The sequence below is a fragment of the Cherax quadricarinatus genome, chromosome 76 (genome assembly GCF_038502225.1).
Source record: "Cherax quadricarinatus isolate ZL_2023a chromosome 76, ASM3850222v1, whole genome shotgun sequence".
In the NCBI taxonomy this organism is placed as follows: domain Eukaryota; kingdom Metazoa; phylum Arthropoda; class Malacostraca; order Decapoda; family Parastacidae; genus Cherax; species Cherax quadricarinatus.
The window spans coordinates 9,039,490-9,057,837 of NC_091367.1; the positions used below are offsets into that span (position 1 = coordinate 9,039,490).

General features: G+C 35.3%; 1 protein-coding gene across 4 annotated transcripts in view; it reads right to left on the minus strand.

The window, feature by feature from the left end:
- Positions 1-1,622: 1,622 nt before the first annotated feature.
- The window catches only part of LOC128703567 (T-complex protein 11-like protein 1), a 131,487-nt gene continuing 114,761 nt past the window's right edge, over positions 1,623-18,348 (minus strand). For all 4 annotated transcript variants that reach the window (XM_053798241.2, XM_053798243.2, XM_053798242.2 and 1 more), the window contains exons 3-9: positions 17,800-18,004; positions 16,155-16,378; positions 15,489-15,678; positions 14,691-14,900; positions 12,980-13,164; positions 12,613-12,779; positions 1,623-8,479 (exon numbers count right to left, since the gene is read on the minus strand). In XM_053798241.2, coding sequence (XP_053654216.1) covers positions 8,202-8,479; positions 12,613-12,779; positions 12,980-13,164; positions 14,691-14,900; positions 15,489-15,678; positions 16,155-16,378; positions 17,800-18,004 — 1,459 coding nt within the window. In that variant the 3' untranslated portion in view covers positions 1,623-8,201. The remainder of the gene's footprint in view (positions 8,480-12,612; positions 12,780-12,979; positions 13,165-14,690; positions 14,901-15,488; positions 15,679-16,154; positions 16,379-17,799; positions 18,005-18,348) is intronic.

Below are 18,348 nucleotides of genomic sequence, written 5' to 3' on the forward strand. Positions count from 1 at the left end.
GTAAATGTGCAAAGAAATTAAAACTGTTGTATTGTACCTGTAGAGGTCATCACAGCCCTGCTGGTGGAGACATGGCTAGCTGAGGTGATGTTACAACTATTTGAAATTGTTTTGCTATTGAAATCTTGTATGCTGAATCAATTTGAGCTGCAATGTTCACTTTACCCAGCATAGACGAATCACTAACGTTATATGCTTGGTTGACTGTTCGTGTTTCATTACTTTTTGTGGTAAATGCCTCAAATCAGTCATGCCACTTTTTATCCATGAAGAGTCGTCACCAAATAGTAAGCATGGAAAATAGAATAACGCATTCTTTTTGTCACAGCCACAAAGGCATTCACTTTTCTGGTAAACATTGAAGCTAGACTGACACGTATGTATATGCTTTGCTCCTGTTTGTACTTTTTTGTAGAATGGATAAAACTGGTGTATGTCCTCCTTTTTCTTTTATCTTTACTTATTCACTTAAAATCAACTGCAAAAATTTAATACTCTGAATATTTAACTGAGTTTACTTTAGTTTCCACTGCCATCGTTTATCAAATGGTAATTAAATTTAACATTGAAGCTAGACTGGCACATATATTCTTTGCTCCTGCTTGTACTTTTTTGTAGAATGGATAAAACTGGCGTATGTCGTCCTTTTTCTTTTATCGTTACTTTTTCACTTAAAATCAACTGTGAAAAGTTAATACTTTGTAAATATTTAACTGAGTCTACTCTAGTTTCCACTGCCATCATTTATCAAATGGTCATTAAATTTAACACCATGGAAAAGAATTTAAAAGGCCACCAACACCAGCCACATGCTACAACACACATACTCACAACGTAAACAGACAGATTGCAACTGGGTGTGTGCTGCATTGAATGCAGCTCCTTGCTGCCAGATGTAATACCAGTAATACCTATACTGTTGTACTGCATCAAACTTCTATTTTAAATAATTTTTTATCTTGTTTCAACAAAAAAAATTCACTTACAAATATACATTAAAAACAACATACAACAGATTTTTCCTGTAATATGTTTGTCAGTTGCAAATTATTTTAGAGTAAGGTTAATGAAGTCTTATGTCTGGCAGTGAGCATCTGAGGGGACTACAGCTCTGCAGCTCCTATGGACAAGCCACCACTGTGTCTACATAACCTTCACGGCTACTACTACTACTAACCTATCCCTTGGGTATGACCTACTTCCACTGAGGAATTCTGCCTACCAGTGATTATGCCCTTATCTGCTACCCATCCTTTTCCACCTAATGCCAGTATGTAAGTGCCAGCCTTCTTGCCTGTGCTCCAATCTTCACGACTATGGTGCTCTTCACACCAACTCCAAGGGTGAGGGACTGATTACGTCATCTTCTGTATATACTTCTGTCTTCCAATCATGTCCTTGGATTTGTGTTGATAAAGCCACTGAATGGCAAAACGTCTTCAATAAAGATACCCAGATGTTGCACGTGTCTAAATTTTCATCTTGTCGGTATTGTATACCATTCATGTACAATTTTACTTATCCTTTCCTTAGACCAAACTGGATTCACTCCAATTCCCCAGATGCTATATGAATTTTATACTCCCCATTAAAATAATGTGTAGGAATAACAAAAAAAATCAGAAAGTTCACTTATTTATTTCAATGAGATTTATGCTTGAAAGGGACAAGCAGACATTATGATAAATATACAGTACCATACGTGCAGTTTTATATATCAGGCATACTATATTTAAATGTTTTTTAGTCTACAATCTTGCTGACTATACACTAGTAAGCTATTTTTTATAGTTTACCATAATTAACATGCTGAAGACTTATTTCCGTATGAAAAACGTAGAAAATTTTTAAAAAATTATGCTCTTCTGTCAAATGTTCATACTCTATCTGTGCTTTGATTAATAAATTACAAAATATCTAAGTACCCAAAATATTACTATATAAAAATGAGTATAACAAAAAAAAAATGAGTTAATATCTAAAAGGGTTAAACTTAAAAAACTTCAAAAGCATTTTATATATAGTACATGAAAAACAGGACAACACAGCCAATCTGTACCTTGAATAAGCCACTTATTTACAACATTGTGGTCACTAGCAAACTTTCTAAGCTTGCATAATATACCATTACTAAAAAGTGGGTGGTACACTTTTAGGTGGGATTCCCTGCTGTTCCAATAAATTTGAGCTACCTCTTCCTCTGATCAAACCTGATTCTCTCTTGATTGGACAGTTGCTGTAAGACAATATAAACTAAGTGCAGACCATTTAGTTTATGATAATAATAATTATATATACTAGGTAAGTTACATTACCCTAGATTTTGGGTAATGTAACAAATGAACTTGTGCAGAGATTATTATAATAAAAAATGAAGCACTAAAACTTGTGTAGAGAATAATAGTGGCCTATTCAGGGTATGCTGGTAAAGCAATAAACACATACTCGCATTAAGCTTTCAACACTGCCCTTTTGCCCAAATACCTGTACTTGAGACAAAATTTACTGTGCTGTATCACAGGATTTGAGATAGTTATAACCTAATATTTTTGTAAACATTCAGGTTGGATGAACCAGGATTACTGGTTAGTTCACCTCATAATTTTAATACCAGAAAGAAATCTATTTGCTTTAGTTACTTAATTTGAAAGGCTATTTCTTTTTCATCCTAACTTATGGTGTTCATCTTGATATGAAATTCATTCTCTATTAGAGAACTTAATCAGAACAGGCTTCATTTTGAATTTCTTATAAGCCAATGTTTTAGAGTATTGCAAATTTAAGTACACACAAATATACTGTACTATAAACATCAAGATGCTAAACAGCAGATCCAAAAAGTGTACTGCCATCAATAATGAAGGAAAGAACACACCGCAGAATAAGCTTTAATTGGGACACCCCTTAAAGTTAAAATGCCTTGATGCCAGTGAGAGGGTTCTTGATCCAGGAAACTAGCCTTATCCTCCCCTTCCTTGGATTGAACCTGAATGCCTCCGAGGCACTGTATGACCTTTACAGGTTTAGTGCTCTCCAGTAATTAAAACTATCAGGATAATGTTTCTCTGTGCAGAGCTTTATCAAGCTCTATACAAGCAGAATGTCCCATTAGAAACTTCTTGTGCAATGTCTTTTCTATGCCAAACAATACAATTTCATTGTGATTATAGTAAATATTTAGTTATAACTATAACATTTTAAGAACTTAAAATGCCCTCCACTCCTCGAATGCATAATTCTAACAACAAATATCAATGCACTTTTCATCTTGTTAGTGTAGGCTGATAAGAAAAAGTTCATGATTTAAAAATTTAAAATCTTTGGCTAACTAAAAAAATGTAATTTAAACCTAAAAAAAGCAGTCAGGATTCCAGATCTACATAAAATGCATAACATCTAAAACTAGAATGTTAATTATTTATCTTTACATTAAAGTAACCATGGCTCAATTTATATACCATTCATAAGTTACAATAAATGTAAATGGGTACTGCAAAAATAATGTTTAAGAGTGAGTCTGATATCACTTAACAAAATGGATTAAACATTTTTAAAGCTCAATACTGTACAGCAATTTCTCTCATTCCGAATAATTTAAACAGAGGTATAGGTATAATTTGTCAGGAAACAGGACAGGTGTTTCCTGATGCAGGTCTTAATCATAATAATCAGAAAGAAGTGGTCCACTTCTTCAAAAACCATGGTTATGATTATAATAATTAGGAGTATTCTTATTAATAATTTGGGTTGAGGTTCTGAATCATAATAAATTCAAAATGATACACATCTTAAATTTTTTGAGATGTATGTACTTTCTTTATGTTCCCTCTCTCTTTTTTTTTTTTTTTTTTTTTTTACTGAGAGTATTCAGATTTCTACTTTTTTCCCAAAAATTTTTCTCTTGCTCAAGAAAAATTTAAATTGGAGATATGCATCGGTTACTTTTGCTCTTCACAAATTTCTGAATAAGAAAGCATTCTGAATTTAAATCATTAAAACACAACCTGTTATTCAAAAAGTTTTGAATTAGATTTTCTGGTTTAAAATTTGGAAAACAGTCCTTTAGAAAAATCCTGAATGGGAGAATAATATAATTCAAACTGATTATTGGAATTTGGAATAATTCCAAATAAGAGGGAAATTTATGTACAGTTATTAAGGAAATCCCCTGGTATGGAAGGAACCGTTAGTGTTTTCCATTCCACATTAATCAAACACCATTTGACATACAATACTGACTACAATCTATTACAGGAGTATGCTTGTATATGGCATCATCAATATAGATCCTCTATAATATACAAAATGACTGCCCTCTTTAAAGAATATTTTAAGTATAGTGAAATGTATATATGGTATGTATTCAAAACCCTTCTAGGGAGATGCCTTAATGCCAATGAAGGGCTCTAATTCCAAAGACTTAGAGCTACTCTCTCTTTCCTCGGATCAAATCTGATTGCCTATTTCCTAAGGCGCTGTATGACCCCTATGGGTTTTAATATTTCTCACATGGAGTAAATACTTATTCAACAAATTCAAGGTTACATGTAAATAATAATTTTACAACTTCTCACAGGGTAAAAGCAATGGTAATCCAAACTTCCAGCTCTTGTTATGAGTTTCTGAATGAGAATTTATAAAAATGGTTATGTATATGCAATATAACGTAAGCACGTGCCATTTGTAGGAGGCACATTTGGTTAATTATACACAATAATAATATAATCAAGTTAACCCCTAAACCTGAAAGGGGCATACAGCATAATGGTATACAACAGATAAATTTTATTTATCAATGCTCAAATGAATTCTCAATTCCTACAACTGGCTATCAACTCCTAATATACCCCATCATCCCCCAGGGGAGGTTCCTTAGTGAGGGGCTCTTGATCCAAGGAATTGCCCACAACATTTTCCTTAATTGGACAGAACCTAATTGCCTCCTATTCCTCCTAATACTCAATATAGTTGATCCTGAGGCTTCATCCACTAGTTTTAACTAGTATTTTACCATCTTTTAAAAAGTACAGGTATATGAGGCCTGGTCTCAGACTGGGCTGTGGGGGCACTGACCCCCAAAACCCTCTCCAGGTATACGACATGCATGAAGCCAATAATATAACCATAGACCTGGCCAATACAAAATTATATGTCGCATTCCAAAAGTAATACAAAATTATATGTCGCATTCCAAAAGTAATACAAAATTATATGTCGCATTCCAAAAGTATTACAGAATTAAATATACAGTGGTACCTTGAGTTTCAAACAGCTCCCAACTTGAACAATTTGGTAAGTGTATTTTTGTAAGTGCTTTTGTAAGTGTATTTTTGGGGGTCTGAGAAGGACTAATCTAATTTACATTATTCCTTATGGGAACAAATTCATTCGGTACCAGCACTTGAACAGCCTTCTGGAACGAATTAAGTTTGTAACTTGAGGTACCACTGTATATAGTTGTCTGGGGTTGTACATCTTCACAAAGGACGACACTTAATGCCGGTGAAAGGCTCTTAATCCAAGGAATTGAGCCAATCCACTCTTTCCTTAGATCAAACTTCATTACTTCTCCTTTCCCCCAATACTGTGTGATCCCCTAGGGGTTTAGTGCTCCACCCATGAATTTAATAATAATAATAATGAGGTTATATAAGTGGTAATCTGTCAAAATGAAAGACATTCAACATTAGTTACAAAGAGTTTCCCTGCAGAACTCAGTATATAATAATACAAAGGATTCATCTACTCATAAAGTATTGCATTAAAGTATGTCACCCATTACATGGGTAGAAATACTCACAGGAATCTAAAAATACTACAATATACAATCATCATCTTCTGTTTATATACTACAGTACTATACATTTCTATCTTGTCATCCAGCTTGTGAATATACGGCAATAATAATTCTTCCCCATCATTATCATCTTAATTCTTAACTTTGCCGTCATCTCCCATGCTCCTTTTAAAAAGGTCAGTGCAAGAAAAAATAGAAAAGATAAATAAATAGAGAAGGCATGAATGTGCTAGTTCTAGGTCGAACATCCCTTTAGATAAGTGATAACCGAATGGAAGAACTAACAGCATTATGAATGAGATTCAAAAATACAAATAGTGTACAGTATCATAATATTTTAACTACGAATTAAATTTGTTGCCTTATTTTCTGATATTAATTGTCAAAAGGTCCTTCTCTAACATGTATACAATATACATAAAATGGTTGGTGCTTATTTCTGATAATGTGTAATGATCATAATGATATTGTACACAAACCACAGCACTGGGCCCATATGATTTTAGCACTTTTGTGAATATAATTATTCACAAAACTATGGTACTGTAAATATCCTCCCTTTTTTATGTTACAAATGAACAAAATTAACCATCTGTTGTACCTCTCCTATTACCATTTTAATAGCTAATATTTGTTAAGCTAATACAACTTGTAAGATGTGAACATATTTAATGCATCATAAAAATTATTAAGTATCTTTAAAGAATACTGTTAAAATGGTATATGTATTAGTTTTAGCTAAATTATGTTTAGTACTGTAGGAGCATATTTTTTCGAATACGTATATAGTATGAAAACTGACAACTTACATTTATGTGTAGCAGATGTTAAACGGGAGTATAAAGGATATTTGAATGACCCATATGAGCTCAGCTTGTTTTGCAATAAGCAGTTGTACCTGTGTATTTACATAAGTTTAATTCTATCTTAGAGATTAATGTATGACTGATATTAGTGTACAAGTGGATTGCAGCCATGATGACCCACATGTAGTTGAGAGACCATAATACTCTGATAAAATAACTGGAACAGCTCTTCCATTTACGTACTTTCTTTTCCTCTCCAAAAAAGTTAAAGGTAAAAGGAAAATACCATAACATGTCACAGAATATGGACAGTGCCGATTCTCTAAAAATGGACTGTATCTGCTTTTCTTTCTCATTCTCCTTTTAAGGAGGATGCCTTGATACTGTCAAAGGGCTCTTGGTTCAAGGAACTGGAGCTACTGTTCCCCTGAAGTTGGGCTGTGGGAGAATAGACCCTTGAAACTGGCCATAGTTATGTCCTTGAATCATATCCAAATGCCTTCCATTCCTCAGACAGTGTTTGACCCTTAATAATAGGTTTAGCACTTCCCCATGAATAAAAATAAAATAGTCATGACCTTGCAGTGAGACCTTCATACACAAAAACAAATCCTAAACTATTATCCCTTTAAAAAAAATTAATTATACCAAAGCTACAAGTATTTATATCACTTATTCTTGTTTTTATATTCATTCATAAATAGAAACATTTTACCGAATGGCCATTTTAGGTACGAAAGCTTCTTCCTTTCAATTTCCTTGGCCAAACTAACTTCAACACTTGACTGTTAGGTACAGGTGGAGACAAGTGGTTATCATGGCATGACGTGCTGTTAGTCTTTGAGGTGAGAAGTTCGGTGCCTTCACTCTGAAGGTAGGGTGGATAAATTGTGATGTCTGCACACTCTGGCATGACTGCTACTGCACAAATATGAATGTGTTTTTCTTTTATTAGGTCACCATACCTTGGTGGGAGATGGATGATGTGTATAAAGAAAAAACAGCCAAATACAGGAACAAAAAAAGATAAATAATAGCTTGTTAATAATGTTAAACACCAATAAAGATTATATAGGAGTTATTCGATAATTCTGCACTGGAATAAATATTGATCATCACAGGGTTGTCAACGAATGCTTAGAAAAACATGACCTTGAAAACATCAATGATGCAAACTGCAAAAGGTGTATAAATCCACTACAATATGTGCATTCTATCTTGTACTTCAGCAACCATGTATGACAATACAGGCAGAAAAAAAAATTATGCATGTATATACTATATATACATATGCACACATATATGTATACTTTTCTACAAGTAACAGAACCACAGCAGCATCCCAGACAATGATAAACTCCGTTGGATGCCAGATTCTGTTGACAAGAGAACAATATTTAATATTAATAGGTTAAAAAGTTTCTCTGTAACACTGCACTTTGCACTAAAGTTTATATATACACCCACATTTATGAACCAACTCCTCAGCAACAATTAACAGTTTAAAAGTAACACTGCAAACATGTTTCCCCAGTAATAGACAAACAGAGAAGTCTGCTAGAAATAAATTTCCTTTGAGTAATTTTCAACACTTTTTTTTACTTATCAACTTCACTTCTAGCTTCAGTATTACCTTCTACCTCTTCAACTTTCTTCTCATCACTTTCTGAGAGTTCTTTGTGAGCCTTTATATGATTCATTATTATATCTGCATAATACTCGCCAAACACATTTCTGTTGTGTGTGACAAGTCGAAGTAATGTACCACAGATGTGAGCTAGTTCCTCCTGCAAGCTTGAGAGGCCAGGAGGTATCTGGACTGGCCGGGCAGTAGTTGAACTCATCAGAATTCCAAGGAACTCCATTGATCTCTTCACTGTAAAAAAAATGTATATATATTTGTTATATTTAGTATGGAATTTATTGCACATATTAAAAATTCAACAAATTTTGTTGAAAATAAGAAAAAGTTTTGGAGTGAGATTAACAAGTTAAGAAAGCCTGGAGAACAAATGGATTTGTCAGTTAAAAATAGGAGAGGAGAGTTATTAAATGGAGAGTTAGAGGTATTGGGAAGATGGAGGGAATATTTTGAGGAATTGTTAAATGTTGATGAAGATAGGGAAGCTGTGATTTCGTGTATAGGGCAAGGAGGAATAACATCTTGTAGGAGTGAGGAAGAGCCAGTTGTGAGTGTGGGGGAAGTTCGTGAGGCAGTAGGTAAAATGAAAGGGGGTAAGGCAGCCAGGATTGATGGGATAAAGATAGAAATGTTAAAAGCAGGTGGGGATATAGTTTTGGAGTGGTTGGTGCAATTATTTAATAAATGTATGGAAGAGGGTAAGGTACCTAGGGATTGGCAGAGAGCATGCATAGTTCCTTTGTATAAAGGCAAAGGGGACAAAAGAGAGTGCAAAAATTATAGGGGGATAAGTCTGTTGAGTATACCTGGTAAAGTGTATGGTAGAGTTATTATTGAAAGAATTAAAAGTAAGACTGAGAATAGGATAGCAGATGAACAAGGAGGCTTTAGGAAAGGTAGGGGGTGTGTGGACCAGGTGTTTACAGTGAAACATATAAGTGAACAGTATTTAGATAAGGCTAAAGAGGTCTTTGTGGCATTTATGGATTTGGAAAAGGCATATGACAGGGCGGATAGGGGGGCAATGTGGCAGATGTTGCAGGTGTATGGTGTAGGAGGTAGGTTACTGAAAGCAGTGAAGAGTTTTTACGAGGATAGTGAGGCTCAAGTTAGAGTACATAGGAAAGAGGGAAATTATTTCCCAGTAAAAGTAGGCCTTAGACAAGGATGTGTGATGTCACCGTGGTTGTTTAATATATTTATAGATGGGGTTGTAAGAGAAGTAAATGCGAGGGTCTTGACAAGAGGCGTGGAGTTAAAAGATAAGGAATCACACATAAAGTGGGAGTTGTCACAGTTGCTCTTTGCTGATGACACTGTGCTCTTGGGAGATTCTGAAGAGAAGTTGCAGAGATTGGTGGATGAATTTGGTAGGGTGTGCAAAAGAAGAAAATTAAAAGTGAATACAGGAAAGAGTAAGGTTATGAGGATAACAAAAATATTAGGTGATGAAAGATTGGATATCAGATTGGAGGGAGAGAGTATGGAGGAGGTGAATGTATTCAGATATTTGGGAGTGGACGTGTCAGCGGATGGGTCTATGAAGGATGAGGTGAATCATAGAATTGATGAGGGGAAAAGGGTGAGTGGTGCACTTAGGAGTCTGTGGAGACAAAGAACTTTGTCCTTGGAGGCAAAGAGGGGAATGTATGAGAGTATAGTTTTACCAACACTCTTATATGGGTGTGAAGCATGGGTGATGAATGTTGCAGCGAGGAGAAGGCTGGAGGCAGTGGAGATGTCATGTCTGAGGACAATGTGTGGTGTGAATATAATGCAGAGAATTCGTAGTTTGGAAGTTAGGAGGAGGTGCGGGATTACCAAAACTGTTGTCCAGAGGGCTGAGGAAGGGTTGTTGAGGTGGTTCGGACATGTAGAGAGAATGGAGCGAAACAGAATGACTTCAAGAGTGTATCAGTCTGTAGTAGAAGGAAGGCGGGGTAGGGGTCGGCCTAGGAAAGGTTGGAGGGAGGGGGTAAAGGAGGTTTTGTGTGCGAGGGGCTTGGACTTCCAGCAGGCGTGCGTGAGCGTGTTTGATAGGAGTGAATGGAGACGAATGGTTTTTAATACTTGACGTGCTGTTGGAGTGTGAGCAAAGTAACATTTATGAAGGGGTTCAGGGAAACCGGCAGGCCGGACTTGAGTCCTGGAGATGGGAAGTACAGTGCCTGCACTCTGAAGGAGGGGTGTTAATGTTGCAGTTTAAAAACTGTAGTGTAAAGCACCCTTCTGGCAAGACAGTGATGGAGTGAATGATCGTGAAAGTTTTTCTTTTTCGGGCCACCCTGCCTTGGTGGGAATCGGCCAGTGTGATAATAATAAAAAAAAAAATTAAAAATTTTTGCAAAAATTACACAGAAATTAATACAAGCCAAAAGATAATGCTCCTAAATATAAGTGAGTGACACTCAGCAACCTAGATATGAAATGGACAATAGTCCATGTTATAACTTGAGATGTCAACTGATACAATAATATTCTGGGTGGAAAGTGGCTGTTAAGTGGGGAGGTTTGATTTTTTATTTTATTTTAAATTACTTTGTTAAAAAATTCAAGTGGGGATAGACTAAATCTTCTTCTATTCATATATAATTTTTTCTATAAAATACAAGTTGCATTTAATACAGCATTTTAAAATAATAATTTAGATTATTTAAAGGGCTAAAAGAACAGATGGGAATATCAAATAAAAATGAGTTAGGAAAACATTAACAAGGAATAAAAGGGCAAAATAATGTAAACAGTAAGGTAGACATGACCAGAACACAAAACACAGTGATGTTTTGTGTGAGGACAATACATAGTCTGAATATTATGCAGAGAATTTATAGTTTGGAGATTAGGAGGAGGTGCAGGTTTACTAAAATTATCATCCAGAGAACTGAGGAGGGATTGTTGAGGGTGTTTTGACATTTAAAGAGGGTGGAGAAAAAAAAAAATAAAATGACTTGGAGGATGTATAAATCTGTAGTGGAGGGAAGACATGGTAGGGGTCGCCCTAGGAAAGGCTGAAGGGAGGAGGGTAAAGAAGGTTGTGTGTGCAAGGGGCTTGGCCATCCAGCAGGCACCTGTGAGCATGTTTGATAGGAGTGAGTGGAGGCAAATGGTTTTGGGACCTGACAAGCTGTTGGAGTGTGAGCAAAGTAACATTTTGTGAAGGGATTCAGGAACACCAGTTAGCCAGACTTGAGTCCTGGAGATGGAAAGATAAGATGCCTGCACTCTGAAGGAGAGGTGGGGATATTTGCAGTTTGGAGGGGGATATGAACTGTAGCATTGCCATGCCTCTGGCAGGACAGTAATAAGAGTGAAAAATAGTGAAAGTTTTTCTTCTTTTTTGGGTCACTCTACGTCAGTGGGAGACAGCTGGTGTGTTAAAAACAATCCAAGCTTAAACAATATAGCCTCACTCACTTTGGAGCATTCACAAATACCAATACTAAAATCTACAATGACAATAAATATAGAAATAAGGGTAAAATTATAGCATATGCAACTGAATGAACAGATCATAAGATAAAAGGCATCTCTTTCATGCCGCCTAAAGAAAACCTTATATATATTTTTACCTGGAGTTTACCTGGAGAGAGTTCCGGGGGTCAACGCCCCCGCGGCCCGGTCTGTGACCAGGCCTCAATGCAAGCAATTTCTGACCAAGGTAAGCTGACCCAAAAATAAACACATTCACTATCAGCTGAATTATGGTTTATATAGCCTCTCCTCACTTAGCAACGTACTTGTTTAATGATGCCTTGGACTTACGACAGACTCTCTGACCAGTATACATGCCGAAATACAGCCTCTCCTCACTTAACAATGGAGTTCTGTTCCTAAGATCACGTCGGTAAATGAATTTGTTGCTGAGGAGCATACTATAATGGCAGTGGGTTTGTGCCAGCCATCTCTGATATTGTTTTGATGTCACCTTTGCACCATTTATAACATTTCTGGTATATTTTTAAATGTTTACTCAGCAGTGTACTGTATAATGTAATAAAAAGAATCGAGGAAATCAGCTCTAATATAAGTTATTTAGGTATGCATACAGGTCAGAGAGCCTGTCGTATGTCTGAGTCATTGGTAAATGAGTACACCGATAAGTGAAGAGAGGCTGTAATGTATATTAGAGCTGATTTCCTCTATTCTGTTAATTACAATATACAGTACACTACTGTATTAATATTTAAAAATATACTAAAAATGTTATAAATGGTGCAAAGGTGACAGTAAAACAATATCAAATATGACTGACACAAACCCACTACCATTATAGTGGTCTTAATAACAAAACTCTGTCATTAAGTGAGGAGAAGCCATACTTAGTCAAAATGATTAATTGAGAGTGTACATCATTAATTGTTACTTACATATTAATGATCTTATGCGATGATCTGGATTCTTAATCTCCAGAACTTGGGACTTTAAAGCTGTCTTTGCTGATGCTGGGAGCGGTGGTTTCTCATGCTCTATAAGATGGTCATCAACTTCTTTAACTACCTGCTCTACAATGTTGTCCATCAATGCCATAGTCTCTCTGAAATGGATAAATCAGTTACAAAATAGCACCTCTAGCAATATTTCTGGCATCTTGCATATAAGATCTGACATGTATACAAACATAAGCACTTAATAAACAAACTGTACATGCATCATAAGAAATTTAGATGATAGAGTTTATGGCATGCCATACAATACCATCTATATACTGCATCATTCCATTGTAATATTACTCACTTGTCAGATAATGCTGGATCCAATATTATGCACAGATTACGCTTCAGTTTGAGTTTGAAGGCATCAGGCTGGGTGATCATGGGACCCACGGATGATAAAGTTACAAGGATCACAGAACCAAGAATGCACACTTGACTTAGACGATCTCTTAATTCCAGTATTCTGCTTCCATCCAGCACAACAGTCTGATAAAAAATACATATAAATTTATAGGGTCACTACGTATTAACCTTTAACTGCTCGGCAGAGTTAGATGATAATTCATAGTTTAAAGTATAAGTAGGTTTTGCAACAGATATTATTGTTTTGTGTACAAATTGTTAAATAAATTTTTTATAGGTTTTGTTTAATACAATATTTACTTTGTTTGCTCAGTTTTTAGTAAGCAAATTTTACAATATTAAATGGGTTGTGCAATGAAGACAAATATATTTTGAGCCTATGGGGAAAATTTTTTTCTCTAGTAAAAAAAATTAACCCAACTCAACTTAACTTAATAATTAACTCAAAATCCAGGTTAGATTTTTTTTTTTTTTTTTTGGCAGGACTTGAATCCTAGAGGTGGGCAGTGCAGTGCCTGCACTCTGAAGGAGAGTTGGGGAATATGACAGTTTGGAGGGTAATCCGAACTGTTATGTCACAGCACCTCTGACAAGACAGTAATGGAGTGATTTGTGACAAAAGTGTTCCTTCTTTTTCGAGTCACCCTACCTCTGTAGGAGACAGCCAGCGTGTTAAAAAATGTATTCCATCATGTAAACTGATTAATATGGAATGTTCACACAAAATATGCCACAATTTTGCAATCATGTTAATGCAACAACAACTTAATAGAATGCATTTTAACCAATGGACTATGTAGCAATCAGATATAATCTACTTACAATTACTACAGTGGAACCTCGGTACTCGAACAAAGCTCAGCACTCGACCAAACAAACACAACATGCCAAAACTTTGGTGGAAACTTTTTTGTGTTTCTTCGCATTTTTTTGGTGTTTTTTATATTATTTGTATAAATAAATGACCATTGGGTCTACAAAGATTAGTGATAACAGTCAACCAAAAAGAAAATTGGTAGGGAAGAATTTGTTCGATGCTCAAACAGATCGGCACTCAAACAGCCTTCTGGAATGAATTAAGTTTGAGTACTGAGGTTTTACTGTATATGATGTCAAGCAGCTTAAAGTTTTTGTTTTAGATTTCCCAAAAACTTTGCACAACCAAGGGAATTATTTTCAAAATACCGGAGGGGTCCCACTTATACAGCAGATTAGGTTCCAATGTACTGCTCTAAAGTGAATCATAGCCTTTTTTCACTTTCAAATGCATATTAAAGCCTGAAAACATGCCTAAAAAAAATGCATATACAGTACACACATTACTTACCTTAAAATATTTTTGTTCCTAGCTTATAGTGAGTGGTGAATATATTTATTGTAGGAAGTCTGAGTAAATGAAGAATGGGTATAACTGAAAACCACTGTACATGTATTAGCAAAATGCTGCAAAGCGAAGCGCTGTAAAATAGGGCCCTCCTGTACATGAAAAAAATGCTACCTAATTTTCTAACAATTATGTCCATTTTTAAAACAAATTATTGGCCTGTTTGGTGCAACAATAATGAAACATGATTAAATAAAAAAGTTTAAAGATTGAAAAAATTAAAATACAAATGCAACAAATTCTGGCTTCACAGTCTAACACGTACCTCTGGTAATATTTTTTCATCAGGCCAGGAAAGGAGTGCCAGGTACGATCGAGTAATGACAGAGTTAACAACTCCCCTCATTGCCATCTCATCTGTTACAGCCAGGTCTTCCGGTCTAATATGGCTCAACAGCCATGCTCTTGTCAACTCTAAACCATCATTCTGCGTCTTGAGAAACTCTGCAAACTTTCTTTTCTCATAAGTCACACTCTGGAAAAAATGTTCAAATATTACATCACTTTAAAAAAAAAATTCAATGAAATAGTGCTTTCTGTCTTGCATTATCAAAAAGCCAACAACACTGTACCTTACAGTGTACAATAAGACTTATCCTAGAATAAAGGGTACAAAAAGTATAGAAATTACAGGAAATATACACAGTAGATCTTATGTTGGCATAAGAGGTACATGCTAGATGTTAGTTTATGTTTAGAGAAGCCTACTTGGAGACAGGTAAGCAATATTCAATACACTTTAAAACAAAGGAACTGGAAGTGTGTGAGCGACAATATAGATCACTTGTCCCATAGCAACAAATTTTTGGACAATCAAGACTAACCAATTTATTGTCTTATTTACAATTCACAATGAAGACAAAAAAATCAACTAAGAGAATAAGAGACATCCCAAATATTGGCTGAACTTTACACTTTATGAAACAAGTTTTTAGAAATGAAGTTTGAGGACCCACTGTAGTTTTCTCATAATTTTGCTTGAATGAGAGCAATATACAGTATGTATTTCAGTGATATTATAACACTGAAGCAAAACTCAGGATTTTAATAAAAGAAGATTTACCTGTGCAATAATATGGGGCCTAATTTGCTGTATAGTGAAGTTGGCCATATCAAGGCGCATAAGGTCCAGGGTCTCCATCACACCACGGAACACTAACACAGCATCAGTTTCTCTCATCATATTTCGGATGGTCTCATCTCGCACGGGAGCACATAGACGAGCCATAATAGAAAGTACATACTGAGAGTACCTAAGAAAAAATAAACCCATTACTTTCCTTAACACTTTGAAATTTCTGACATCATTTCACTTCAGCAAAATTATAGAACTTTTATCCATTAACACATTTCTTTAAATAATTTATTTAGAACAAAATACAGTGGACCTCCACTTAACGATCACCTCCCAATGCAACCAATTATGTAAGTGTATTTATGTAAGTGCGTTTGTACGTGTATGTTTGGGGGTCTGAAATGGACTAATCTAATTCACAATATTCCTTATGGGAACAAATTCGGTCAGTACTGGCACCTGAACATACTTCTGGAATGAAAAAATATCGTAAACAAGGGGTCCACTGTAATATAGAAATGATTACATTTTCTTTGGTAAAATAATATTTAGACTTATGAAAAAATTTAAATATTATTAGAATAATATTTAGATATTCAAGTTTTTATTCTTCAGAACAAAAAAACTAAAAATGGATAATAATGAGATACATACTGGCTAAAATCAAGTACCCCATGCTCTGTCTGCTGTTTAATAAGCTCCACATCAAGGGTATCTGAAATTTCTTGTCGGAGACGAGTGTGATGGGGGAGTGTAATATCTAGTAGGTTTTCCCGAACCTCCTGCAGTAGAACTAGTGCCTGGTCATAGCATGGCGGGTCTTGAGACAGCTGTTCAGCCAGCTGGTCCCAAAAAGCTTTGTGCATCACATCTCTTACCTGTGTTAATGAATACAAATATTTGATTAACAAACAGAGGAAAGGTTTTCATGTGTGGAATGTCTACAGTGTTTATTGTGAACTCCATTCATAAATTTAAATTTTTTTAATTTCATTTAAAAGTGACCAAATTACCGACTACTGTGCACATTATAGGATAGTTCTGATAGTTGAATAGGTTACTTGTGCTCAATCAATCAATCCCGCTTCACACACGGAGGGCCCGGGTTCGATTCCCGGCGGGTGGAAACATTTCGACACATTTCCTTACACCTGTTGTCCTGTTCACCTAGCAGCAAATAGGTACCTGGGTGTTAGTCGACTGGTGTGGGTCGCATCCTGGGGTCAAGATTAAGGACCCCAGTGGAAATAAGTTAGACAGTCCTCGATGACGCACTGACTTTCTTGGGTTATCCTGGGTGGCTAACCCTCCGGGGTTAAAAATCCGAACGAAATCTTATCTTATCTTATCTTATCTAGTGAAACAGCAAAGAACTTGGCTTAAAATAGGACTCAAAGTGGGTGAAATTGCTGATATGCAAATTGTTCCCAGAACGCTAAATTTGTGCCTGTGTAATTCTGTAAGCTTTCTATTAAATTTCACACTTTTGGTGTTATTACCTTCAGAAAAAATGATTCTCTATCATTTCAGAAGAAAACTTTTTTTTTTTTTATATATGTGGACACTGAGAGCAATATTAATTTTGGGGGTCTAGACAATGAAAGGGCTAATAATCTAAAAGTATGTTTGTGCTAAATGTTAGAATTTTTCACTGCTGAACATGCTATTTTCTGTTGTATACTGTAATATTTTACTCTCACATTAATTTTAGTTTTGTCCATTGGTATGTAACCCCATGAAAAAAAACTTTAAATTGTACACTTGCAGTACTCAATGTTATACATGTATATGTTTATACATTGGCTGTACCCTAAGTAGAACAAATTTATACATAATGGCTATCCCATGTAGAACAGGTCACCCCATATAAAAAGATATTTACATAGTGACTACTCCAATTAGAATGGGTTAATATAGTACCTACTAATGTAGCATATTTATACAGTGGTTATACTGCGTGAAGAACAGGTTGAAAAAAATCAGGGAATGGGTGAGACTTGAACCCATGGCAAGTGAGTCTTAAAACTTTCAGGCCAGTGTATTAACCACTTAGCTAGTTGGATCTGATAAGATTTGTTTACAATTGTGTTTTTACGATTTCATGAATTAAAACAGGCTGATATAGTGGCTACCCTATTTACAATAAGTTCATACACTGTCTACTCAATCTAAAATGAATTTATATAGTGGCTACCCCATTTACAAGACATTCATGCACTAGCTACCCAATCTAGAACAATTTATATATACATAGTGAATACCCCATGCAAAATATATTTGACTAAAATAGATGTAGGACCTGCTTCTCAACACTGTTGTCAGGGGGATCAAACTTCTCCAATTTGAAGTTCTTGTCCACAGCAATCTCATGAGCAAGAACCATGTTACTGACTCCTTTGGCAGCCTTCATCACCTCTTCTAGGGACATAAACTTGGGTGGAGATGCTGCAACTCCTGGGAAGATGAAGTTGTGGACTGGAGATGACTGACTTATGGTCCGCTGTCTGGTAAAACAAAAAAAAAAAAAAAAAAAAAAAAAGGAAAAAAAATATTAGCTCTGTACATGTACATGTATATATTAAAGCATAAATGTTGTTCTCTAAAAAAAAATCATAAATAATTTGAACATTCCTATGCCTCTATTCTTATTAGAAAAGAAGCAGATTAAATCAGTAACTCGCATTATAACCGTACCATTAATTATAAAAAACTATTTATTACATTACAGTAATATAGTAAAATACTGGAGTTTTAGACATGTAAAAACACAACTTGATAGGAACAACCATAAATCCTGTTATTAGACAGTAGCTACGGTACTACTGTTTACAGTTACCACACCTGTTTA